The sequence below is a fragment of the Embiotoca jacksoni genome, unplaced genomic scaffold, assembly GCF_022577435.1.
Source record: "Embiotoca jacksoni isolate LCO1_2020_lvr unplaced genomic scaffold, fEmbJac1.0.p SCAF_4, whole genome shotgun sequence".
Taxonomy (NCBI): domain Eukaryota; kingdom Metazoa; phylum Chordata; class Actinopteri; family Embiotocidae; genus Embiotoca; species Embiotoca jacksoni.
Genome location: NW_027185392.1, coordinates 22,130,789 through 22,157,620, shown reverse-complemented (window position 1 = coordinate 22,157,620; position 26,832 = coordinate 22,130,789). Strand labels below are relative to the sequence as shown.

At 40.4% G+C, this 26,832-nt stretch overlaps 1 protein-coding gene across 1 annotated transcript in view; it reads right to left on the bottom strand.

Annotated features, from left to right (window-relative positions):
- npepps (aminopeptidase puromycin sensitive) overlaps window positions 1–19,587 on the bottom strand; it is a 31,578-nt gene extending 11,991 nt beyond the window's left edge. Inside the window, exons 1-18 of the mRNA XM_069166707.1 lie at window positions 19,226–19,587; window positions 14,573–14,657; window positions 14,290–14,367; window positions 14,021–14,142; window positions 10,897–11,004; window positions 7,650–7,850; window positions 7,194–7,290; window positions 7,073–7,106; window positions 6,174–6,288; window positions 5,629–5,793; window positions 5,296–5,400; window positions 5,151–5,211; window positions 4,943–5,052; window positions 4,570–4,633; window positions 4,290–4,429; window positions 3,592–3,726; window positions 1,426–1,645; window positions 585–727 (exon numbers count right to left, since the gene is read on the bottom strand). Of these exons, the coding sequence (XP_069022808.1) occupies window positions 585–727; window positions 1,426–1,645; window positions 3,592–3,726; window positions 4,290–4,429; window positions 4,570–4,633; window positions 4,943–5,052; window positions 5,151–5,211; window positions 5,296–5,400; window positions 5,629–5,793; window positions 6,174–6,288; window positions 7,073–7,106; window positions 7,194–7,290; window positions 7,650–7,850; window positions 10,897–11,004; window positions 14,021–14,142; window positions 14,290–14,367; window positions 14,573–14,657; window positions 19,226–19,348 (2,106 nt within the window). The 5' untranslated portion in view covers window positions 19,349–19,587. The remainder of the gene's footprint in view (window positions 1–584; window positions 728–1,425; window positions 1,646–3,591; window positions 3,727–4,289; window positions 4,430–4,569; window positions 4,634–4,942; window positions 5,053–5,150; window positions 5,212–5,295; window positions 5,401–5,628; window positions 5,794–6,173; window positions 6,289–7,072; window positions 7,107–7,193; window positions 7,291–7,649; window positions 7,851–10,896; window positions 11,005–14,020; window positions 14,143–14,289; window positions 14,368–14,572; window positions 14,658–19,225) is intronic.
- Window positions 19,588–26,832: the final 7,245 nt, after the last annotated feature.

The following is a 26,832-nucleotide window of genomic DNA, read 5'->3' as shown; positions in this document are numbered from 1 at the left end:
TGCAAATGTCTCACCAGGCACCAGATTTAAAAACTTCATCTACTGTAAAATAGAGAAACATTTATCTGATGTAAATACACTTATTCAGCAAAGTGCAAACTTGTTTGGCAAAGCCTTGAATGTAACACATATTCATTTGTTACTGCAGGGCCATTGCAGTCTTTGTCGCTGTCATAATTTAGACAGACATTAACAGAACAGAACTATGAAAATAAATCTTTAACATTTGTGTTTTCTTTATCCTGTGTTAAACTTTAACATTATGATTACCATTTTTTTGTTCAGTGAATGTGTAGTTATATGTTTTTCTGACAAAATTATAACCAAAACAATACAAACATGTTCGCATGCTACAAAAAGGCGTGATGAAATTAAGACAGCTTTAGGGTCCAAACAGGTTTTTTCTTTGTCCATATTTTACACTGTTACATTTTTGAAATACAGATTTTATGTACAAGTATGTGCCAAAAATAGTGGCAGAACAAGCTAACTTTCCTAAACATGTGGGCCTGTCTGAGGACTGTCTGAGAATGTGAACAAATAAAACTGGCCATACAAAACACTTGCAAGTATGGTCTACTTACCGGGCTCCTTAGGTCTGCAGGTAGGACCTGTTTGCCCTCCACGTGCTCCTTGAATCTCCGTCGGGCCTCCTCCAGTGTGGGTTTGTGTCCCGCCTTGCCCAGCTTACCTAGAACCAGACCTCTCAACAGGGCATCCAGGTGACCTACAGGACAAAAACATTACCTTGAGGTTATTCTACTTCTCTTCCTTATAAACTGTTTTTATAAACTGACTGTTCTGTCAGTTAGTTCCCAAAACAGCAGGACAACAGTGGTGACAAAAGCACAACCAGGACAGCACCTACAAGTTAAATTACAGGTCAGTGACTTCAGCAGTGGACAAGACGTATAATATGACATCTATAGGAAAATTATAATTGATCGTAAGGTATTAATAAACACTTTTTAACAATTCAAAGTAGACGTAAAACAAGTATAATAGCTCCTCATTATTTATACACTTGGCTCCCATGTTATTGAGCCATTTACATCACCTGAAATGATCAAGGAAAGTACATTAGATTGCAACTATATAGTAAAGTATGACAAAAGACCGCTGACATCTTTTGATAGTTGCAACACTGCAAAATGTATTTTTAATTTTCCTGCAACTTAACAGTAAGCTTTTTTGTTTTTAGGATTTAAAATAAAAATATTAACTCAAAAATAATTAAACAAATGCAGATAGAAATATCATACTTTACGCGTGTCTGTATAAAGTGGTGCATTTTAAACAAAAGAAATGAAGACTATAACAAATTATTTTCAGATAAAGCTTCAAGTAAAAAGAAATCTACTCAGATGGGACTAGATAAGAAGATTTTAACCCAATAATCGCTTTTCTTTTCTGGCTAGTCCTGACCTTCCCCTGGTTTGCTGTCCCAGGCCAACTCGAGGCCGATGGGGGTGAAGAGGTCCCGGATGAACTCCTGGATCTCCTCGTGGAAGTCAGTGTGTGACAGCAGCGAAGACAACACTCCCAGGTTGCAGCTGAGGTCGCTCCACACCGTATAGTTAGGCTCGTTGACGAATGCCTCCATCAGCTTTAGTACTTCCACCGTGCTGATCATCCCTGCACGAGACTGAAGCCACAAAACAATTAGTACCTCCAAGGTTTAGGGACACCTCGCAGTTTGAGTCTCTTAAAAAAAAACAACTCTAACAGAATAGGATAAAAGCATTGTGCTTTAGGGAACATTATTTTATAAGGTGAGGGCTTAAAACTGTAGCTTCTTGTAGATGAGGAGCAGAGGAAAAGATACTCAACATTCTGAGTGAAATGCTGGTTGAAATTTGACTAAACATCTGCCGTAAATCATTTAGTAAGAAAGACATCTGGGGGGAGATACCCAAATAAATACAATTTTGTCTAAAATTTTGTTTAAAAAATTCTCCACATCACTTTATATTTGGCAATCATTTGATGACCTCTTTTGGAATTTGATATGATAATAAACTTCCTGTAGAGTGACAGTGTGACACAGAATAATCTGACACATCAAGTAATGTCATAACTGTCAGAGTCATGGTCAGGCCGAGGTCACAATTATAAACTGTTTTGGGGATAAAAACAAAAGGAAAGCAACATGTGAATGAACGTCCACTTCGCTGAGTATTAACACATTCACATCAACTCTGCTCTTCCTCCACCAATAAACATTAACACGAGGACATGATAAGATCACTTATGAAATTTCTGTTTCAGCTATCCTGCTGTTCTGATTAAAAACATCATAATTCAATAAAGATAGGTTAATTATTAAATGCTATCTAATCCTCTGAACATTAGTTCTATTGTCACAGCTCAACATCAAATTTGACTGTAGTACAAATTCCAAATCTTTTGATTATGTTTAAAATTGCATAAGAATAAACAGAAAAGAATAAAGGTGTGGATGATATCTAAAACCTCATCATGCTGAGTCAGAACAGCAGCTGACGTGGAGGAAAAAAACAGAGGAATAATTAAGAGTCAGTCACTCTGTTTCATCTGTTGCAACATGACAAATCAGGTTTGAAATACACATTTTTCAAAACAACATTTTCACAGATCGAGTGTCACAAAATTTATAGTAGTGCAATAGTGTTTTCTGTCCTTGGCCTTCAACACCGTAAGGTCCAGTGTTTCCAATTCCTACAGTGTTGTATTAAAGGATTCGTAGATACAAAAACAATTTAGAAAACGTTCTATGATTTTGTATTGTTCTATTAGCCCCCAAGAAATATTACCAAGACCTTCCCTGGAATCGCTAGTCTGATCGTTTTATACACGCCAAATTTAGGGTTCTGCTTCTTGACTGAATCGTCTGGCTGGTGTGTTCTTCTATTAAAAATATTCTAAAAAGTTGATTAAATCTGTCTTTATGTCCACATTTTTAAAACCGATTATGATTTAAAATGCTCTTCTGTTCACCAGGCATTAGCTGTATCCTCTCTTGTTCTTCCCAATTGTAGAATCCGTCTTTGATGCAGCATGTTTTGGCATATTTCTCATGATTAAACATATTTCAGTTATAAATAAATAATAGGTAATACATATATCAAATAATTCCACTCAAGGGTGAACTTGCACTTGTTTGACTTTCTTTTTCTCTAACTTCATGTCAGCGCCTTCTCTTTTCAGTCTTCCTGCCCTCTTCTATTCTGCATCTGCTCCATGTATTTATGTATTTCTTTCCCTTCCCAAAAAAACAAAAAGCCTTTTTGGGCTGTGTAAATACTAGTAACTAGTAGGAACAAAATTAAGAAGATGACTGGGGTGGGGTGGTGGGTGGGGGATATGATACTTGTCGGGGTTGCTGAGATTAGCTGCTAACATTAGCGACCTTACTACTTCATGAAACACAGACCCACAGCAGGGCAGAGAAACAGACAAATTAGTGTGACTGTCAGTGACAAAACGATACATGCGCAAACATATTTTGTTTCTTTAAGGAAGAGCAGGATGTCCCGTTGCCGGGGGGCGGCCCATCCTCCCAAGACAATGGTAAGGGGAAACACTGCATGTCTATGTGTGAATGAGCATTACGAGGGAGAAGAGGTCGTTCTGCAGGCCGAGTCGGTCCACAGGCTGCAGACTGAGGTCTCTGATGCCTGGGAGAAGACTTTCCAGCATGGACGAGCTGTACTGAATTCGATAGAAGCCTACAGTACCAGGGTTGATCTGTAAACAGCAAAAAGAAAACTGGATCAGACTGTGGAAAATAACATGAAGTGCTCTTACCCAGCATGACTTAAAGTGAGTAAAACAGTATTTTTCTCATTGGCACTTATTATTTTATCTATCTATTTATGTTTCCCTCTGTTCCTAGCCCTGTTAGAACATAGTATTACAACTAAATGAGACTTAGATTGTTAATTTTATTATAATGCATTTTAAACTGAGATTTATTTGTGTGAGCTGGTGACATCTAAATGTCAGGAAGGAAGGAAGGAAACAAGGAAGGAAAGAAACACGGAAGAAAGGAAGGATGGAAACAAAGAAGGAAGAAAACAAGGAAGGAAGGAAGGAATTCAACAAAGGAAGGAATTCAAGAAAGGAAAGAAGGAAACAAACCAGAGTTTTTGTATTGGAATGCATCTTACCCAAAGTAGGAATGTTTACAGACTATTATTGGTGATCTAAAAAATGATAGTGATATTTTCACCCTGGATACAGTAAAGTAAGTTCTCAGGTAAACTGAAACATTAGCGGCTGGTGCTGGGAGGATTACAGCAGGGCCTCACCTTGATCCACTGGTCTGGAGCAACGCTGCTCAGAGTGATGGTGGTCTCTGGTCTGTCCAGCAGAACCTTGAGCTTGGTGCATTTTGGGTCTTCACTGGTACAAAAACTAATGGGAACCATCCAGTTAGGGCAATCGTCACCTATCCAACAGACAAAAAAAGAGAGCCAATAAGAAGCCACCACAGCGAGAGGTCAGTCAAAAAGCAACAATGCTTTCTTATTTTCCAGTCAAAAATATTCTAGCTGGTTTGGCTGACTAGTGTCTACAATAAGCACTCACCATTATGTGGTCCACTGGCACAAAACTTCTTCTGAGATATCTTGAGTATGCGGTCGTCACCTTGCTATGAATAACATTGTGGTCAGTGTGTGTAGGAGTATCAACAGGATAGAAAATTAGAACTAGTTACCAGACAAATACTAGCAAGCTGCTGGTATAGAATGAATATTTGTCAATACTGCTGCTTAATTTCAATTGGGTATTCACTTTTTCAAGAGAAACAATGGTTATCTAATATACTTGATTAGTGAGTTTTCAAATCGACCAGCCACTGTGGCTTCAGGAGTGTCTATTTGCTTGCTGACCACAGCAGTTCTACAAAAAGCACTCAGTCTAATGAGAGATTCAACAATTTGAATCCAGTGAAGCTCACCTGTTCCTGCTCGACTACTATTATCGGGAAGCCCATTTGCTTGGTCCACGAGCCCATCACTGCAGCAATGGGTTTCCCACTGGCCTGTTCCAGACAGTCCCATAGGTCCTCTGTGAAAGACAGCCGGAAGTCAATGGAGTAAGGAATCCAGGAAGTTACTTTATATAGCTGCTTCTTCAGAAGGAAAATATTTTTTGCACGGCCTTACCTGTCGATGCATTTTTATGTTGGAACTTCAAAAGATAGGCATTCATTCCTTTCCTAAAGTCCTACACAGACAGAGTAAGGGATGAACTATATTGAACAAAATTAAAAAATGGAAAGAATACTAGGATGTGAGTTGGACAACGAACCTCATCTCCAATGTAGTTGTGTAACATACGAATTACAGATGCTCCTTTGCTGTAGGAGATGGCGTCAAAGATTTCATCCACCTCTGATGGATGGCCCACATTCACCTAGAGCAGATAATACAAAGTAGAAAAAAGGTGTTTGTCAAGGAAGGAAAGTTTTACGGTTGCGAACACACTTATTGTATACCTCAGGAATATTGGACTTCACGCACTCCAAAAATAAAAATGTATTGGGAGGTCCATTTAGCAAATACTCAAACTCCCTTTTTTGTGAGTTGTAGCTGTCAAGGTGGGACTAGTACAAACATTCCACTGCCTCCCTGCAAAACTCACTTCTATAGGATGGCTGCTGTCCAGTGCGTCCAGATCCAGAGCGCGGGTGTAGTCAGCTGAGACAAACTGGGTCCAGATGTCGTATTCGGGGAAGCAGTGGTCTACACAGAGATACTCAATCCAGGATGCAAATCCCTCGTTAAGCCACAGATGGGTCCACCATTCCTGTGTATAAAACACACAAATGCACACACGAAGATGACATCATGTCCTTCAAAACTGTTTACTTCCATAATTTGATGTCCCACATTACACAGGCTGACACTGACTGAATTACTGGAAGACAAATGAACCAATTATTGTTTCTGAAGGAAAATGGGGAATTTAAATTGCTCGCTCAGAGGTTCCAACACAGATCTCGCACCGTCCTCTCAGACAGATTAAAAAATAGATTAAAAATGCAGAAATTTGTCGCCAAATATCCCCGCCAATTTACCTGGATAGTTTACAACTGTTGTCCAAGCGTTTCACAAACTGTATTTGTATAAAGGTGCAAGATGGTATTTTCTTTTGAAAGTAGCTGATGAAAAGTTTTGGCTGGTTACCATGGTGACTAAATTTCCAAACCACTGGTGGGCGAGTTCATGTCCGACCACCAGCGCCACCCACTGCCTGGAGGACGAACAGGAATTCTTCGGATCGATTAGTAGCGCTGTCTCCCTGGAAAACAACAGAAATGTGAAGTTGACACAAAGACATCTGAAGGTCAACACTTAGTCTGTAACTATCAGGTTTCCCTTTCTTAACCATCCAGCATTGAGTGCTTCCAACTAAAAACATGTTTCAACAAGATTAAAAAAATAAAAATAAAAAAAATAAAAAATAAAAAAAATTCAATGAGACCTCGAGCTGTACAACAACAGTCAAAGGTTGATTATTTCCATGTTTAATCAACTATCAAAGTATAGAAAAATGGCAACCTAATTTTCAAGATCTCAAGCAAACATTTTCAAATTGCTTGTTTTATCTGATCAACAGTCCCAACATCAGACATATTTGAGGTACAATGATATAAAAATAGAGACGAGGAGCTGAAAAATCTCATTTGAGTGGAACGTTAATCAACAACAAATCTTCAGTACTATTAAAGGACAGTCAAATAAGTATGTATTTTCATTTATTTTATATTATTGATTTTGTGTACAGACTTATCATATGACATTCTTAGTGTAGACACATTAGTTTATAATGCGTATGCAAGTGTTTGATGGCTGTTTATTATAATTACTATAATTCAATATTGACACTTTTTTTGATGCCCTATAAATGTCAATGTACAGTTTATGAGAGACTTAAGAATATTTTCAGTTCAACTCAAACTTTCCAAAATCTCCTGGAATGGCAGTGATATGGTTGACGATTCAAACTGGTCATGCTTACAAGTTTGTAAATTTCAAATACTATGTTCGAAAGATCTGTAATTCAAAAAACAACTATAATTTACCTGTAGGTAACAAGGCCCCAGTTTTCCATGGCACCTAAATGGGAGGAAGAAGGATGTGTTTCACTTTCCCGTTAAACATTTTTTACAAATAATGTTGCAAATTTATGAATGTGGTATTTACCAGCAGCAAAATCAGCGATTGCTATGAGATCGATTTTAGGCAGTGGATAAGAAACACTGAAGTAGTCTTTGTAGAAAGGTAAGGTCTTAGTTGCAACCTGCAAAAACAGGAAAAAAAAAAACAAAAAAATACCAAATGTAACAAAGTATAACAGCAAATAGAAATGTAACACAAAACTTTAAAACATTATTGTCATTTTTGTTCTATCCTTCTGTCGTTTTCACGAGTGTCAGGATAAAGTCTGTGCAACAAGAGTAAAGGAGGCACAATGAATCCTGCAAAATCCACCATCATACAGATGCTGGTAAATATATCTGTTTTCTCTGCATTTGGCTACCAATCCAATTATGGTTGTTGAGGTTAAGGGGAAAGCATCCAGTGTACACATTGCTGTGGTCAGTAAGTTTGACATGTTTCCTGCATTAAAAATGTTAAGTGTTTCAACATCATGCTCACCTCCAGTGCAAACTTCCCTTGTTCTGCTTTCCCGACTGGTGTGTAGACACGTACAGTTATACCATCTGATGATTGGCTCTCCACATAGTCATATTCACCAATGACAAAAGCTACAAGGTATGTGGACATGATAGGTGTGGTGGCAAACTTCACTTCCACAAGGTTTTCATCTTCTGGGTATGGCTTTCGATCAATGACATTCTGGGGAAAAGATGCAGTGAGATGGCTCAATATGGAGAAATCACAAGACAGCCGATTACTAACAATGAAAGTGAGCACACCGTAAATGTAGAGAATACTTCCATAATGTACTATAACATGAAAAATCCAAAGAGAGATGTTTTAGTCCATCTCTGTGACTTCCCTACCCTGTCTGGGGCACTGAATAGAGAAATCCAGTGATTTTTACTGAAGGCCTTAATCTTCAAAAAAACAGCCCAAAAATGATTTTATTGTTAAAAAATGCTCATTAAGACATAAAACAGTTGGAATGGTAAAAAGAAACATTTGTACAAAAGGAGAAAGGGAATATTTGGGGGGAATTTCCTGCATTTATTATAATTTGGTGCTTTGAACATGGGAACATGTCAAGTATGGCAAATTGATGTGTTAAATCGGGTATGTATAGGCACCACACACACACACGCACACACACACACACACACACACAATACTAGTTAGGAACACACATTTATTATTGGTATTGGTCTTTTCATGGGTTGGTAGATGTTTGACAATCTGCTCAGTAGTTGTTGAGCTCTCTGTTTTAATGTGTACCCAAGTGTTGGGTACACATTAAAAATCTCAGGGGTAACATCCAAAACAAGCTACTTTGGATGTTGGCTGTTGCTTCTGTGGCTCAGCTAGCAGTAACATAAATGTAGCACATTAAGACACAATTGGCGACTTCTTTTCCTGCTTAACGTAAACACTTAATGGGCATATAATCTGAATACTTTCTAGGACCATTTATATCAAAGTGTAAATCCTCATCTTACCACACAGTATCCACTGAACAACATCTGTACTCGTACACAATTAAGCTGAATTCAGAATTGTCCTTCATACTTGGAGAAAATAAATTGCAGCAGGTATGTGCACGCACAAAAGGTCAAGCGGTAGACTGGCCCCACCTACGGAAAGCCCTAGTTCTGCTGCATGATGTTCTGCAATTTGTTTATTTCAATTACTATTTAGTACAATGTAGTGGTGTGAAAAAGTGTTTGCCCCCTTCCTGATTTCTTATTTTTTTGCATGTTTGTCACACTTAAATGTTTCAAATCATCAAACAAATTTAAATATTAGTCAAAGATAACACAAGTAAACACAAAATGCAGTTTTTAAATGAAGGTTTTTATTATTAAGGGTGAAAAAAAAACCAAACCCACATGGCCCTGTGTGAAAAAGTGTTTGCCCCCTAAACCTAATAACTGGTTGGGCCACCCTTAGCAGCAACAACTGCAATCAAGCGTTTGCGATAACTTGCGATGAGTCTTTTACAGCTGTGGAGGAATTTTGGACCACTCATCTTTGTAGAGTTGTTGTAATTCAGCCACATTGGAGGGTTTTCCAGCACGAACCGCCTTTTTAAGGTCATGCCACAGCATCTCAATAGGATTCAGGTCAGGACTTTGACTAGGCCACTCCAAAGCAGCTTGAGGTCACGAACAGATGGCCGGACATTCTCTTTCAGGATTTTTTTGGTAGACCGTAGAATTCATGGTTCCATTTATCACAGCAAGTCTTCCAGGTCCTGAAGCAGCAAAACAGCCCCAGACCATCACACTACCACCACCATATTTTACTGTTGGTATGATGTTCTTTTTCTGAAATGCGGTGTTACTTTTACGCAAGATGTAACGGGACACACACCTTCCAAGTTCAACTTTTGTCTCGTCAGTCCACAGAGTATTTTCCCAAAAGTCTTGAGAATCATCAAGATGTTTTCTGGCAAAAATGAGACGAGTCTTAATGTTATTTTTGCTCAGCGGTGGTTTTTGTCTTGGAACTCTGCCATGCAGGCCATTTTTGCCGAGTCTCTTTCTTATGGTGGAGTCATGAACACTGACCTTAACTGACTTGAGGCCTGCAGTTCTTTGGATGTTGTCGTGGGGTCTTTTGTGACCTCTCGGATGAGTCGTCGCTGCGCTCTTGGGGTAATTTTGGTCGGCCGGCCACTCCTGGGAAGGTTCACCACTGTTCTGTGTTTTCTCCATTTGTGGATAATGGCTCTCACTGTGGTTCGCTGGAGTCCCAAAGCTTTAGAAATGGCTTTAGAACCTTTTCCAGACTGATAGATCTCAATTACTTTCTTTCTCATTTGTTCCTGAATTTCTTTGGATCGCGGCATGATGTCTAGCTTTTGAGGATCTTTTGGTCGACTTCACTTTGTCAGGCAGGTCCTATTTAAGTGATTTCTTGGTTGAGAACAGGTGTGGCAGTAATCAGGCCGGAGTGTGGCTAGAGAAATTGAACTCAGGTGTGATAAACCATAGTTAAGTTATGTTTTAACAGGAGGGCCATGTGGGTTTGGATTTTTTTTTTTCTCCCTTAATAATAAAAACCTTCATTTAAAAACTGCATTTTGTGTTTAGTTGTGTTATCTTTGACTAATATTTAAATTTGTTTGATGATCTGAAACATTTAAGTGTGACAGATATGCAAAAAAATTGGAAATCAGGAAAGGGGCAAACACTTTTTCACACCACTGTATATTTAGCTGTTCTATTATGTATGGTTACGGGTCTGTAATTTTCTTTGTAATTTGTCTTCCATAACCAAAATTTGGCATTGCATCTTGTGGATAAGGCCATGAAAACATTAAAGTCTGACAGACCTCATTTATGTCGTTCATATTTAGTCAGTCGTCAGAAAGATCCAAATTTAGCTTCACGGTCACCGTCCAGATGAATAGTTAGCCTGAAGGGATGTTTTAGAAAAAAATCTAAGACAGATGATGTTTTCTGATGCAATTTAGCTGTAAACACCTTCAGTCTCTTTGCTGAAGATAGAATTGCAAGCTTGTTGTACATGTACAGTATATTTAAATTTATCCACGTTGAACAGAATATTACCCAGAGGTAGAATATGCAGTGACTATCTGCCCTCTGTTATGTAAGCTAGAAAGAGAAAAGAGAGGGAAGAGAAAGGATGGGAACACACACACATAAAAGAAATTTGGCAGCAGAGAGTGACTCAGGCGGTGTGGGGTCTGGAGTTTCTCGGAGGGAGTGAACATGACACGTACCATATTTGACAAGGCTACTCGGTCCTTGGGAACTATCAGAGTGATGTCAAAGGTGGCTTTGATAGCTGGCTCATCCCAACAGGGGAAAGCTCTGCGAGCGTCCGTGGCCTGGAGGGGGGCAGAGGGTAAAAGGACACAAAATTTGTGTTTTGGATGCAGACCCTCTGTTAAGGTCCAGTTAAGGTGGACTGCAGTTCACATCAAGCATCAAAATACATTTCAAATGTGTCTTCACCGGTTGTGATGAGATTTCACTTGTCTTCTGTCATTTGATTTTAATCTGTGACACAATGGCAAAACTAAAAAACTCCCCTAGAAATCCGGCCAACCCGTACAGATGAGAGTGTGTAGTGGTGGAGGGGTTGTGAGCACAAGAAAACTTGACTTGGGTCTTGAGGAGCTACAGAATTTATTTACAGACAAATAGCCTTAACTGTAGCTATCCTGCTAAGATCATTGTCTCTCAGCAGAGCAGTTTTTTTCAGCTAATTCTAAAAACTACTACTGTTATGCTGGTTTGGAAAACCCAACCCACCTCATTTGTGGTCACTGTAATTTATTACAGCTTTTACTTGTGTTTATTTGACATTGTTTGAGCTTTCATGCAATCAGTGCTCAGTTTTGGAGAAGTAAACCCAGTTTGTACTCAAACCCTGTGTACTAGTGTGAGCGCGCAACTCAACAGAGTTTGTGGTCGGGAGGTTACCCCAAGACTAAAATAGTCCAATTACTCATTGCTTTACTGAGTTATTTTTTTTTTTTATTTAGTGTTTTTTAGGCTGTTTTCCCAAAAAAATACAAAAATGTTTAGTTATATATTGTTCACAATAATGTTTGTCATAATAGAAACTTGTTAACAGTTATATTTAGCTGTGCCTTTTACTGTTGACTAAAACTCTCAACATTTCAGAGTTAGAGGGTCGTTGTCAAATTTTTAATCTCTCCCAAAACCAAAAAGCATGTCAATTAAATGCTGAGATAATCATACAAGTACTCAAGTAGCTGTGTTTTAACTTCACTCTCAAGCTCTCCTTTTCATTTTTCACACAACTGCTCAGTTTGTATGTGCACAACACCCTTCCTCTGTGGTGAGAGTGTGAATCATCATCTCCATGTCATCATGTCTTGGCCTTCTCCATCACATAAGCCTTCTTCTCTTTAGCTATTGAAACAGCTATAAACATGTTTGCCTTTAGAAAAGGTCAGACAACTTACTGTTGCACACCAGAGGCCTGTACTACAAAGCAGGATTTGCAGTTATGGAGGTAACTTCATGTTTAATTTTGGGTTTTCAGTACCATGTAGCTGGTTAACTTCTTACATCGCCCTAGTAACTTATGCTGCAGAGCTAACCTGCTCCTGGAGAAGGCTATGTTCGAGATAACAGATCAAAACATACAAAAGTACCGCCGACTGACCAGTCAATTGTCATTACCAATTGCAGAAGATCCCGTGGAGCTTGGTGAGCGGAGTGATATGGTAATCAGCGGCTTTTACTGGGGATTTCTTTAAATATAGATTTAATTTCATTTTACTCATATCATCCTACAACAGAGACTGACTGAAGATCTGAAGCCTTGTACTTATGTACATATATGACATTCAGTCAATTTGCCCCTCTGAATTATGTTGATATTTTTTTATTATTTGCTCCCCAGTCCATTCTGAAATGATAATGCTAAAGTTGTTATACACGTCATGAGAATACATCTAATAATACATTAATTTAATGAAATACACCCATCTAAATATAGTCAGATCTTCCCGTGCTCTTTATGGTAAGGTGAAATAATAAGCCTTTCAACTTAAGACTACACATTCACAGTCTGTGACTTTTTTTTTTTTATCAGCACAACTTCCTGCATTTGGCAGCTGCGCTGCTTTCAGCCTGGATTATGTTTAACGTTCTCATATTTATATAAAGTTATAGTTTATTCCTCCTTTATGAAATAAGATGGCCTGCTTGCCAGTACACTCGTCCATGTTTGTGTTTGGTCAGATGCTGCAAACACCTCCTCTTTCATGTGAATGTGCCTGTAGCTGTATTGAGAAACTCTGGGTTGACATAACGAGTTGTTAACCATCGCTTACCGCAATCTCGTTTATCAGGGTTTGTTAAACCGGGTAACAGAAAGATATCCTGGGTATATTGAACCTGCGTTGTTGTACAGGCCTCTGCTCTTTAGGCCAGTATGAACATTATTGCAGGTCACTCGAGTTGGATTGCTTGATGGAAATAATGGATTTCAGGATTATGTAATCAATGATATTGAGTTCATGTAACTTGATGTGACCAAAAATAAACATTACCATATCTCACTTTATCTCGACAAACTCAGAAGCCCGAACAATCTCTAGTTCTTGGTAGATGTCCCATTGCTTCACAGCAACTTACCCTTAAGTCAATTGACAAAGGTATAAAAATTGTCCACCTGTGACTGCAACACCAGAAATACATTTTATTGGGTTACAAAATCCCAGACAAGAAAACATTTGGTACCAAGACATGAGGAAGCTGTACCATTGAACAAAAAGCTCAATTATCAATTGTTATATTATTAATATGGGCTACTTTTGCAATAATTACCTTGAACTTAAACTGTAACATCCACACCAACAATATACTGATTTTAAAGTGAAGTTCACTGGTCCACCATCACGCTAATTCAACAAATCAGCAGTACATAATATTTGTGTCTCTCCCTCATGTTTAATGCATATTTATGTGGAGGATAGATGGAGAGGGATCATGTCTAAACCAATACTTTATTTGTGAACATGAACTTGACTAATTATCTTTCAGTGTGCACAAACTATGGTAGAAAGACTGTGCATGTATACAGAAGATTAATATCCTGCAAGTGCAAAGGGTCAGCTTCTAATGACAGCCTCATGGTCAGTGTCCACACTGGACTGACGTGCTTTTGACTTCAATTGCCAATAAACAAATGTAGAGATAGAAATAGAACAAAATGTGAGACATTGCCTAATCTTTAGAACGATTCTAAATATCAAAAACAGACTCATGATAGTCATGCACTTCTATGTTGCAACTAGATCATTAAGCAATAGACTCAACTTTCCCAGAAGAAAACCTCCCATTTTCTTGAGGCCAACCACTCACCTCAAACTGTGTGACAGCAGCATAGTGGATCTCTCCAGCAGCAGTTGTATATTTACTTCTATAAAATCCTTTCATTTTGTCATTGAGCTCCCCAACAAAGTCGATCTTCAACATGCCGGAGCCTGGGGAGATGTGCACAGAGAGAGTTGCACTGTATGTTCAGCCACGACCAAAAGGGGAAAATCAGTTTTTTCTTCAACAGCAATAAGGATAGAATGTTGTTTCAATAGCAGGGAAAACTGACAGCAGAGCCAAGTGAAGGCCCTTACCTTTCTGTAGCGCACTGGGAAATGAGAGGGTGACTTTCTCATCCTCATTCTGATAGTTGAATCCTGTAGCATTAATTTCTAAAAGGAAAAAAAATACAGAAAAAGGAGGTCCAGATCACAAGTTGTTTGCTTAGGAAAATGATACTTAAGGATTTTAATTTGGCTAAAACAGAGGTGAAATTAAATGAGATGGTTACAAATACCATTTTTACTCATGACAGTCATTATGAAAAGAAAAGACAAGAAAAAAGAGGGGAAACTGCTGACAAAGTCTGACCCTCACCTTCTCCTCCCTGTGGTGCAAAGGAAGCTGTGATGATGTCGATGTCAGCACAGTTCATCACAATCTGATTTGTTGCTTGTGTAACCTGTAAATAATGACACAAAACAGCTCAACTTATACTTTGATCATGTTTGCAGGGCTATAATTTAAAATCGCAGTTTTTCTGGGACAGATGAAGTTTCAGTAAAGCATACCATCTCCCTGACACGACCACCTGGACTTGACAATGAATATGTAAAGATGCCAGAACATGGTTTGCTTAACAAGTGCAAATTGCACCGACGGTAGAAAATCTGAGGTGAACCCAGGGGAGAAAACTAGGAGAGGAATGAATCCTCTTACTGTGAGATAAACCTACAGAGGCTGACGGGCAAACCTAGTCACAAATATAGAATAATTTGGCAAAGGAAAAAAACACAACAGAAGCAAGACAAATGAGGGGCTTCTGACTTGTGATGTGAAAACATTGGACATAACGGCCCAACTTATTGAGGACAAAACACAGTGGCACACTTGGATGCTGGGCAGTTTTTGGAAAGAGCAGCAACAGTGACATTCACAGTTTGTGGCATTGCTGGTTGGATGCTGCTGTTGTTTCCGATACTTGGAAGCTGACAAATTGGCTAAGAGGCAGTATTTCTGAAACATGCCAGGTCCCTGGCAAAGTGCCACAATGCTTTGAGTTGCTTTTAGTATATTACACACTTTTTACAAAGCCCAGGGAAACAAGATATAACTAAAACAAACTACAGTAAAGAATCTTCACTTCTTGACAACTCAACATTAATATCCAAACCTTCAAGGGGGAGCCAACTTAAAAGACTTGGTGAAATGGGAACTCACAATTAACACTGGCAAATGTTTATGTGATTAACATATAGACAGAATGTTTAAATATATTCAAAAATTGTTTCAATATCTGTTGTTTTAATAGTTTTTCAGCATAATGTATCATCTCCCTCATTTGAGCCTTGTTGCTGGGTGCTATTTTAAATGTTTCAGCAGTAGTGGCAATCAGATATCACAGTTTTGGTACCGATTCGAAAATAAATACTTTGCTTGCTGCAAACTCTGTCTACAAAAACTGAATTCGTCATTTAACAAAATAAGCCAAATTCTACAATAGAGCTGCAACGATTAGTCAATTAATTTTCCAAAAGACAAATAAATTAACAACTTGATAGTTGATTCATTATTTTGAGTCTTTTTTTTACTTGAAAAAAGTTTCTGTTGTATTTCCAGCATTCTTGATATCCATAAGAAGATATTGATGTGTTTTAAATCCCCAAAACTATCTAAAAATAGTTTTACATCTCTCTAAAGCTTCTCTCTAGAGCTCTACCGACAACAAGCTGTCAGTGTCCTTCGGGTGTATATTAATGACATGGCTAGCTAACACTTTTCTGAGTAGCCCCAACTCAGGCCAACCACAGGTTTTCTTTTATCTTGTATCTTGCTAGCTCAACGACAGAATGATCGCTCAGTGTTTTCTTCTAATAAGTGGGCCGTGTGGAGGGCGCACAATATGAAAAAACATCACATATGTAACATCACAAATTTACATAAGTCCAAACAGCACGCTGTGTGCAACGGTGCTCCATGGACTGAGCATTTGACACGTTCAGTCTTTATATCACACCTAGACCTGCCTTAAATGTAAATATTTTCTGGTTTATTTCATTTGTGATAATAAACAGGGTCTCCTTTGTTTGTGTGATTGTGGAACTGTTGATCAGGACCAAACAAAGATATCTTAAAACGTCACCTTTGGGAAACACTGGTCAACATTTTTCACCAGACTGAACAGCTAACCGACTGAGACAAAGCTTTTCCGACACTGGGCAGCACGTTTCACTTAAGAATGCCTTCAGAGTCTTGAGATTTATTGTGCACTGCTAAGATTCAAGGCACCCTCTGCCAGATGCTGAAAGAAGTGAGCCTCCTTAATTTTTACCAGCAGGTATGGCATTCTTCTCTTGGAAAACTTCAGCTTTTTGTCTGAACATAAAGCTGATATGACTTGGCCAAAAGATCCAGTTTTGTCTTAAGACATTCTTCTTGAACCACTATGGCTTGTAAATATGCATTTTAGTCTGGGTTTGATTTACCTCTTGTTGCCATGCTCAGGGAGGTTGGCTACAGTCCCATGGACCTTAAACTTCTTAATAGTATTTGCACATACGCCAATTGCAGATGATTTCATTTTAATTGTAAAACAATTGATCTTTTTTCACACTTTCTTTGCTTTGCTCTTGTGATATACTAAAAGTATACATGAGACAATTGTTTTTAATGTCATCACTTTCCAAAAATAATTAGGCCTCTTTTCAATGAACTTTAAGTGAAACAATAAATTATTTCACTTCTGAATATAGTTTGTAAACTGTCATCATCAACAGTCCATGATATCATAAAACAAATTCTGAGAATCCAGAGAAATACCTGTACCCAATGGACAAGGCAAAAAAAAACAATATTGGATGGCTGCGATCTTCAGGCCGTCAGGTGGCACTGCATTAAAACCAGACACAATTTTGTGGTGGAAATCACAGCATGGGTTCAAAAACACATCCAGAAATCATTGTCAGTGAACACAGTTAATTGCTGCATCCACAAATCCAGGTCAAAACTACCATGCAAAGAAGAAACCATATGTAAACATGATCCAGAAATTCCAGCGCCTGCTTTCGCCCCAAGTTCATTTAAGATGGACTGAGACGAAGTGGAAAACTGTCCTGCGGTCTGACAAATCAAAATTTGAAATTCTTTTTAGAAATCATGGATGACGCATCCTCTGAGTTAAAGAGGAGAGGGACGATTCAGCTACATATCAGCGCACATTATCAAAGTCAGCATCTGTGATGGTATGATGGATGCATTAGTGCAAATGACATAGTTGGCTTGCACATCCGAGAAGGAACCATTATAGCTGAACAATATACATTCTGCCTCCCAGACAACAGCTTTCTCAGGCAAGGCCTTGCCTATTACAGCAAAACAATGCTAAACCATATTCTGCATGTATTTCAACAGCTTTGCTCTGTAGAAGAATAAGTCCGGCTGCTAAACTGACCTGCCTGCAATCCAGACCTGCCCCTTATTGAAGACATTTGGCACATCATGAAACAAAAACATGATAAAGGAGACCCTGAACTGTTAAATAGCTGAAATCCCATATCAAGCAAGAATGGGACAACATTCCACTTTCCCAGCTCCCAGATGTTTTACAACATGTTGCCAAAAGAAGATGTGATGCAGCACAGTGGTAAACAAGCCCCTGTGAAAACTTTTTTGAAAAATTGCAGGCATCAAATTCAAAATGAGCATATATTTTCTATTAAACATTTCTAAAGTTTTAAATTTGACATGTCTTCATTCTATTCTTAATTAATTATGGGTTTAGCATGATTTGCAAATCCTCGCATTCTGTTTTTATTTACATTTTACAAAGCGTCCCAACTTTTTGCAGAAGCGGGGTTGTAATATCTACATACCCAAGAATCTAGCCCTCTCTTTGCCCATCTATCTTTTCACTATTGTGGATAGTAACGCAGTCTATCCCCTTATTGAAAGGTATCATATAAAGGAAATGTACACGTTCAGACCATAAAATGGTGTGGTCTCTGATAATGTGGGGTGAGTGTTCACAACCGACCACAGCTGTTGGCACACTCAACTGACAGGTGTCTGCCGGCACAATGGCCCCATTTACAAACTGAAAGCACAAATTCTCTGCCTAATCTCCATACAAAGTGAACCAATGTGTTTACTTGTTTTACGTGTTCGTCATACAGTAGCTAGCCTACTTTAGCAACAAGCCAACTCATTCAGTTGCCCACTAAGTCTACTGAGAGCTAAGTAGCGCTAGCAAAACGCACTGCGCATGCATTCCTCAAACGTATCCAAAAGGCTTTTTGAGTTTTCTCTCCTTCACTAAAAAAAACTATCTAATAATGAGAGATCATGCTAATTCACTCAAGATTTGCCATTTTTACGGTTCGGCATAGTTTATGATTAATAAAACGTGTAATTTAACGAAGTTAATCTGAATGTATAAGTAAGGGAAATGGTGGGAGGGGGCGACACGATGTTGCCATGATTTAGCAAACATTAGTGAGCGTTAGCTAGCTGCTAGTTAGCAACTTTTAGTTATCCCCATTACATTAACTAATATTGCCCAAACCTAATGCATTGCTGTTACAAGGAGTTACGGTTGTTGGCATACATCAAACTGCTCTTGAGACGGCGTATTACCCGGCACTGATAGCAAGCTAATGTGCAGTGCTAACGTACAGTTAGCAAGGCTAACATGAGAGGGCAAGTGCGCTTCCATGTACGGGACTGTTGTGCTAGCTAGCGTCGATTAGCATGCAGCTCGTCACAGATTTTTTTTTTTTTTTTTTAATTTTAATTCATGAGTCTCATGTGGTCAGTGTGAGTAAGACCGAAAGGTTAGCTAATTGGAAACTCCCAGCAAACGTTAGCTACCGCCAGCCAACAACAAGAGCTAGTAGCTAACAATTCGCCGTTATCAGTCGAACACCACTAATTAGCTAGCAATTGGTAATGTTAGCTCGTCAGGTTACATAACAAGATCCTCGCCATGGACAGATAAATCCATCTATGTCTACCAGTTGTCCTGGTACAACGTACCTCCACCAGTGCCTCCAGCTTGCCTTCGAAAGTAAAGTCGATAAGGTCGGGCTTCAGACATAAGCCATAGTTGACGGGGTAAACGTCAGTTGGTAACCGTACGAAGGGCCTCCTTTCGGGCATGGTTCCTGTGTTTTGGCCGGCTGCGCTACCGAAGAAGGTGCAGTGTGTGACGGTAGGTATCGGAGTTTTATTTGCACGGAGCTGGCCAGAACGGGCCTCGACAGTGATGATGGACAGCAGGTAGTGACTCTGTGTACGAATGACAGCGGAACCGTGCGGCCCAGGAGCAGCAACATCAACTGAAACCCTCTTAGCACTGTCAGCTACACTTCTCCTACACAGCCCAAACAACTCCTGTTAACCAGCGTCAACGCTGCGACGTCATCACGTTTCAACGTACGTGTCGAATAACACTGTGCATTGCCTTGCAATCAAAAACAAATTATAATTTCACTTGATTACAAACACAGTGTATTTACACGTATTCATTTGACAAACACGGTTGCTTTTTTTTTTTTTAAGCAGTTAAAACGGTATTTAAAACACAAACACCAAGTCGTTTATTTCATTTTATTGTTTGGGCTTCCTTATTGATTCAGTTTACAGATGTGACAATAGTTACGTTTTATTTCTTCAGGAAACCCGAATTGTAATCAGTTTTTGCAAGAGAACAAATTACGCGTAGGCCTTCACAAAATTACACACATAACCAGAGTAATTAAACTCGTATGATTGGATATATATATATTTTTTGATCATATCCAATGTTAGGCTTATAGTGTACCTGTTTTTAAAGGAGAAACAAGTTCAACCATTTATTTAAATGGTTGTTCAACATGAGTGTTGTAGAATGATCTACTATCTAGCCAAATTACTAAATGGTATTGTTGGGCAACATCAGTCAAATCTCCACTTTGCACATGGATAAGATTGTTCTTATGAAAGGCACACATTTTGACTTTGAGGAGATTAGAACAAGTAATCCTTGAGGAACATATTCATTAACTAACAGTATCAGACAGAAATATTTGAACCAATTTTAAGCAGAAACATCAAAATCCACAGAAAGATTATTTTAGAAGATATTTTGATTAATAGAATAGAACGTGTTGGCAGGATTTACAGTGTGGCACAGTTCTGCTTTTTAGTTAACAATGTCACACATATCAGCAGTTGCAGCAGTTACTGTTGTGGCCAAGTAGATTTTTCATCCCACCTTAAGCCATATCAATATGCAATCTCCATGAGCAGGTTGGCAAACATCCTCGTCGTGACAGTTTCTGTCTTTCAGGAAACTCTGCAATGTGGAGCCTGTCTGTACTGAAGGCTGTCTCTAGCCTCTCCACCTGGGACCGCACATACTCCGGCAGAAATCCAGAGCTCCGAGCAATCCACACACTGTTAGAAACAAAAACATCAGCTGGAACACATGCCTCACGTCTGAGCGTGAGGCAAAAGTTGGTAAAGGAAGTGCTGGGCATGTCTGGATGTGTTGTATGTGAAAGCAACCTGCTTCACATAATCGTCCCATTTGCCTGCATGAGAAAGCAACATCTTCGCCACCTGATCATCTGGAAGAAAACACTGCAGTATCACTGCGCACAACTCTAGATAATCTTGCCCCTCTGAAGAAGAGAGTAATGAACGAGAGGAAGTTGTCTCCATGGTACAACTCAGAATTATGCCCTGCCAGGCAGGCGACTAGAAAGCTGGAAAGGAAATGGCATTCCACTAATTTAGAAGAATTTCACCTGGCCTGGAAGGATAGTCTAATATTATATAAGAAAGCTCTTTGTAAGGCCAGGACTTTATACTATTCATCATTAATAGAGGACAACAAGAACAACCCCAGGTTTCTTTTCATCACTGTAGCCAGGCTGACAAAGAGTCACAGCTCTGCCTCTATTCCTTCAGCTCTCAGCAGTAATGACTTCATCAACTTCTTCACCAATAAAATTCTCACTATTTGGGAGAGAATCGGGCAGACCCTTCCTGCCACCGTCACTGATGTGATGTTAAGCCAGTGATTCTCAAACTGTGGGGCGCGCCCCTTTAGTGGGGCGTAGTGGTATTACAGGTGGGGCGCAGGGGGAAATGCAGAATTTTTTTTAATTTCAAGAACTTTATTGAGAACTTCACATATTACAAAAGTACAAAGTACACGGACATAAAACTAAGTCATTAACATGGCGAAATACCTGTACTTTCGTGTAAATGTTTACGTTACGCCGTTAACAGGTTACGCTTTACGCAAGCGCGACGGCCAAGGTCCTTGCCGACTCACGTGTAGCTTAGTGTGCACGTCCGACTCTACCCGGAGGCTGAGGTTTACAGCTCTAACACTGAGTGAGTTCTGGCTCGGTGTGGAGAGGGAGCATCCACTCATCGGACAGAGGGTTGTGGGCATTCTGCTTCCCTTCGCCACATCCTACCTCTGTGAGATCGGCTTTTCTGCTGTTGCCTCTCTCAAAACAAAATACAGATGTAAGCTCAACAGTGAGCCTGAATTGAGAGTGGCCGTATCAAGTCCGCAACCCCGTTTTAAAAATATTTGTATTGGAAAGCAGGCTCATTGCAGCCACTAATACTGATGAAACTTGATGGCTCACACATATCTGCACTAATTTTGTTTTGTTTTGCACAGGTTGCACGTTATTGTTGTTTTGAAAAGATATTGTAGCGTGTTGGGATAGTTAACGGTTTTTCCCAGAATGCCCACAGTTCATTCGAATGTTCGTATTCGGCACCACAAGTGACATGAGTTGGGCGTTACATCAAATTCCCTCTGGTTTGATTTTAGTTTGAAAAATAAACGGCATGTTCCCCAGTCAAATCTGCCAGTCCTGAAGTTTTGAGATGTATGGGACCAAGGATCTGCGCTAATATGGAGTTTGACTGTCTGCCTCATCTCTCTGCTGAATAATTGCAATGTGCAGTGTAAAATTCAGTAAAACTCTTTATTGACAAATATTTGAACATGTTTTGCTTAGTTTGTCACAGGATGTACTTTATTGTTATTATCTTGAGAAGATATTCAGTGCAAAACAGGTTAATTGCAGCCACAATAAGCTATTATTTGCCAAATATTGTTTTTTTTTTCACAGGTAGAATTTTATTTGCATTGTCCTAATTGGACATTTTATTTGTATTTGTCTGATGGAGCAATCTGGTTTACTTGAAAGTGATTGCAATTTTCTTTATTCTATTATTTGAAGGAGGAGTCACAAAATGTTATTTCAATAAAAATTCAACATGACCATTTTGTTACAATTTTGTTGGGGCGGTAGGGCATGAACATTTTTCTTCCTCCAAAGTGGGGCGTGACAAAAAAAGTTTGAGAACCACTGTGTTAAGCACAGCAGCCCTGGAAGCAACTGTAGGACCAGATATATACTTGGAAAATTTCTCTCCTGTTGAGCTCTCTGAGTTAACTAGAATTATTTCTTCATCTGGATCCTCTAGCTGTCTGTTAGATCTCATCCCAACTAAAGTTTTTAAGGAAGTCTTTCCTTTAATTAATACTTCCATATTAGATCAGATCAATCTATCTATTGTAACTGGCTATGTACCGCAGGCTTTTAAAGTGGCTGTAATTTAACCTTTACTTAAAAAGCCAACTCTTGTTCCAGCTGTTTTAGGAAACTACAGACTAATTTACAACCTGACGTTTATTTCTAAAATCCTTGAAAAAGTTGTTGCAAATCAACTTTTTGATCATTTACAAAGGAATGATCTGTTTGAAGATTTTTAGTCAGGCTTTAGAGTTCATTATAGCACAGAAACAGCTCTGGTGAAAGTTACTAACGACCTTTTATTAGCCTCAGATAATGGACTTGTCTCTGTACTTGTTCTTCTGGACCTCAGTGCTGCTTTTGATATGATTGATCATACGATCTTATTACAGATTAGAAGACGTTACGAGGATTAAAGGAACTGCATTAGACTGGTTCAAATCCTACTTATCAGATAGATTCCAGTTTGTCCATGTCAACAATGAGTCTTCCAGACAAACAAGAGTTAGTTATGGAGTTCCACAAGGCTCAGTGTTAGGCCCAATACTTTTTACTTTGTACATGCTTCCATTAGGAAATGTCATCAGGAAGCACTGCATAACCTTCCATTGTTATGCAGATGACACTCAGCTATATCTTTCTATATCCCGACCTGCAGGGGGGTCCTCAACTGCCAGGCCAGGAGTGTTGGAGGTGTGGGTAGCCCGGACACTACCGGAGGGAGTGTCCACTAATGGAGGTGGGACAGACGGTTCGGGTTGCCGGCCCTCCAGCACCCTCCCCCGATCCAGAAGTGACCTTACGCACCCCTTAATCTTGGGGACAGATTGGCCCGGGTTTCATAAATTAATGGGGTAGTGTGCGGGGGTGCGTTCACGACCGACAGGGACATGCGGGATGTGTGCTGTGCTCAGCGGCGACGGGAGGTTGTCCAACACTGCAGACAGGGAGGGGGAACCAGTGGAGTCTCCCTAGGAGGATTTTCCACTTGAGCAGTCTTGTGATGATATTTTACGCTTCGCCTTTGACCAAGTAAAAAAATGTATGGTCAGTTGGTGCACCCTGACGCAGCGCTGTCATATCCACACTTTTCATTGATTAGGGACAGGCTGTATAGAGTGAGTCGTGACACTCAAACAGGTCAAGAAAACACCCAGTTGTTGGTGCCAAAAAGCCGTTGGGAAATGATTTTCCAGGCGGCTCACTATAACCCGATGGCTGGCCACATGGGATATGATAAAACACTGGACCGGATAATGGCCTGATTTTACTGGCCGGGCATCCGGGGCAATGTGCGCCGCTGGTGCGCATCCTGCCCGGAGTGTCAGCTGGTAAACCAGGTGGCCATTCTGAGGGCACCTTTGCATCCTCTACCCTTGATGGAGGTCCCATTTGAATGTATTGGCACGGACCTCATCGGGCCATTTCACAGGAGCACACGGGGATATCGCTTTGTGTTAGTTCTGGCGGATTACGCAACATGATATCCCGAGGCAGTGCCGTTGCGCAACATTTCTGCAAAGAGTGTCGCGCAGGCTCTGTTTCAGGTCATCTCCCGAGTCGGAATTCCAAAAGAGATTCTGACTGACCAGGGCACCTCATTCATGTCACGAACACTGAGGGAACTTTACGGATTACTGGGGGTTAAATCTATTCGGACCAGTGTTTATCACCCACAGACTGACGGTCTTGTGGAGTGGATAAGACTTTAAAATCCATGATTCGTAAATTCATACATGAAGATGAATGCAATTGGGATAAATGGCTTGATCCTCTGTTGTTTGCAGTGCCTCTGACGCCTCCACGGGATTTTCTCCCTTCGAGCTGCTGTTTGGCAGGAAACCACGGGGGTTGATTGAGCTGCTTAAGGAAAACTGTGGGGAAGGTCCGAGCCCCGGAAAAAATGAAATTCAGTACGTCATGGACCTGCGAGCAAAACTCCACACATTGGGTCAGATGTCACGGGAGAATTTGCTTCAGGCCCAGGAGCGTCAACAACAGCTGTACAACAGAGGGGCGAAGCTGAGGCAATTCGCACCGGGAGAAAAGGTACTTATATTGCTTCCTTCTTCCAGCTCAAAACTCCTCGCCGAGTGGCAAGGGCCCTTTGTGGTCACACGGCGAGTAGGGGACGTCCACTACGAGGTGGCGTGATCTGACGGGTGGAGCTACACAGATTTACCACCTCAACCTCTTAAAAGCATGGAGAGAGGCGGAGTCTGAGATGGGAGTAATAGAAGAGTCCAACAGTGCCTGGTGTAACCCCATTGTTCTTGTTGTCAAGAAGGATGGATCTATACGGTTCTGTGTGGACTATCGCAGGGTGAATGATGTGTCACGATTTGATGCGTACCCAATGCCGCGGGTCGACGAACTCCTGGACCGACTGGGCACTGCGCGTTTCTTTACGACACTGGATTTAACCAAGGGCTACTGGCAGATTCCTCTCTCGCCAGAGTCCAAGGAAAAATGTCCTTTTCCACTCTGTTTGGGTTATACCAATTCACCACACTTCCCGTTGGGTTGTTCGGTGCCCCAGCCACTTTCCAACGCCTCATGGACCAGGTGCTGCATCCGCATGCTGCATATGTTGCTGCCTACCTGGATGATGTCATCATCCGCAGCACCACCTGGGCGAAGCATGTGCAGCAGGTGGGCGCAGTGCTGGAGTCCCTGAGGCAGGCTGGGCTCAATTAGCCCAGCTGAACCAAATCATGGCTGATTGTCTTTCCTTTAAAAGTGAGCAGGACCTGGAGAGGGGGGACGGGAGGCAGAGACTGAACCGGGCACTCAGAGGCACTGCAGGAGAGCGCAGGAGAGAGAGAGGTGGCTCTGCCGGGAGAAGAGAATAAACCGTTTGAACCGAACTCTGTGGCTAAGTGTATCGTCTGTGTCTGAGAATCTGCACCGTAGCACACCCTCTGCTACACTTTGTTACTCTAGATGACGTTGTCTTGGCCTCCAGCAAAACTGTGAGGAACCTTGGAGTCATCTTTGATGAGGATTTGTCCTTTAGACACCATATAAAGCAAATCTCCAGAACTGCCTTCTTTCATCTATGTAATATTAATAAAATCAGGAAAACTCATTCATGCATTTGTTATTCCTAGGCTAGATTATTGTAATTCCTTGCTGTTAGGATGTCCAAATTACTCATTTATAACCTTGCAGCTGATCCAAAATGCTGCAGCAAGAGTACTGACAGGATTTAGCAAGAGAGATAATATTTCTCCAGTTATAGCTTCTCTTCACTGGCTTCCTGTGAAATCAAGAATATAATTTATAATTCTCTTGATGACTTACAAAGCCCTACATGACCAGGCTCCATCATGTCCCATAGATCTATAAGATCTCTAAGACAGTTCTATAAGAACCATATAATCCTAGCAGAGCACTTCGCTCTCAGAATGCTGGTGTACTTGTGGTTCCTAGAGTTTACAGAAGTAGAATGGGAGGCAGAGCCTTCAGTTTTCAGGCTCCTCTCCTGTGGAACCAGCTCCCAGTTTGTGTTTGTGGGGCAGAAACCCTCTCTAGCTTTAAGATTAGACTCAAAACTTTCCTTTTTGATAAAGCCTATAGCTGGGGCTAGCTCGGGTAGACCTGAATCAATCCTTAGTTATGCTGTTATAGGCCGAGGCTGCTGGGGGACCTCGTTACATGCTGAGCTTCTTTTCTTTCCTCCTTCTCTTTAACTGACTTATACCTCACCATCTTTTTCTCTCCCATAGTTTTGGCTTATTATCTGTTGTCTCTCCATTCAGTTCCCTCGCTCACGTAGTTTCTGTTCTTTCTTTTGCAGATGTCCCGCCATGGAGCTGCATGTCTCTGCCCTGCACTTGTCGTCTCCACCAACAGTTCTTCTCTTGTATATCTATGCTGTCCTTTTCTCTCTCTGCTCTCCTCTCACCCCAACCGGTCGAGGCAGATGGCCGCCCACCCCTGAGTCTGGTTCTGTCGGAGGTTTCTTCCTGTTAAGAGGGAGTTTTTCCTTCCCTCTGTTGGAGGTTTTTCTCCCTTAAAGAGGAGTTTTTTTTCCCTCCTAGCTTATGTGGGAATTGTTGAATTGTTGGGTTTCTCTGTATAATATTGTAA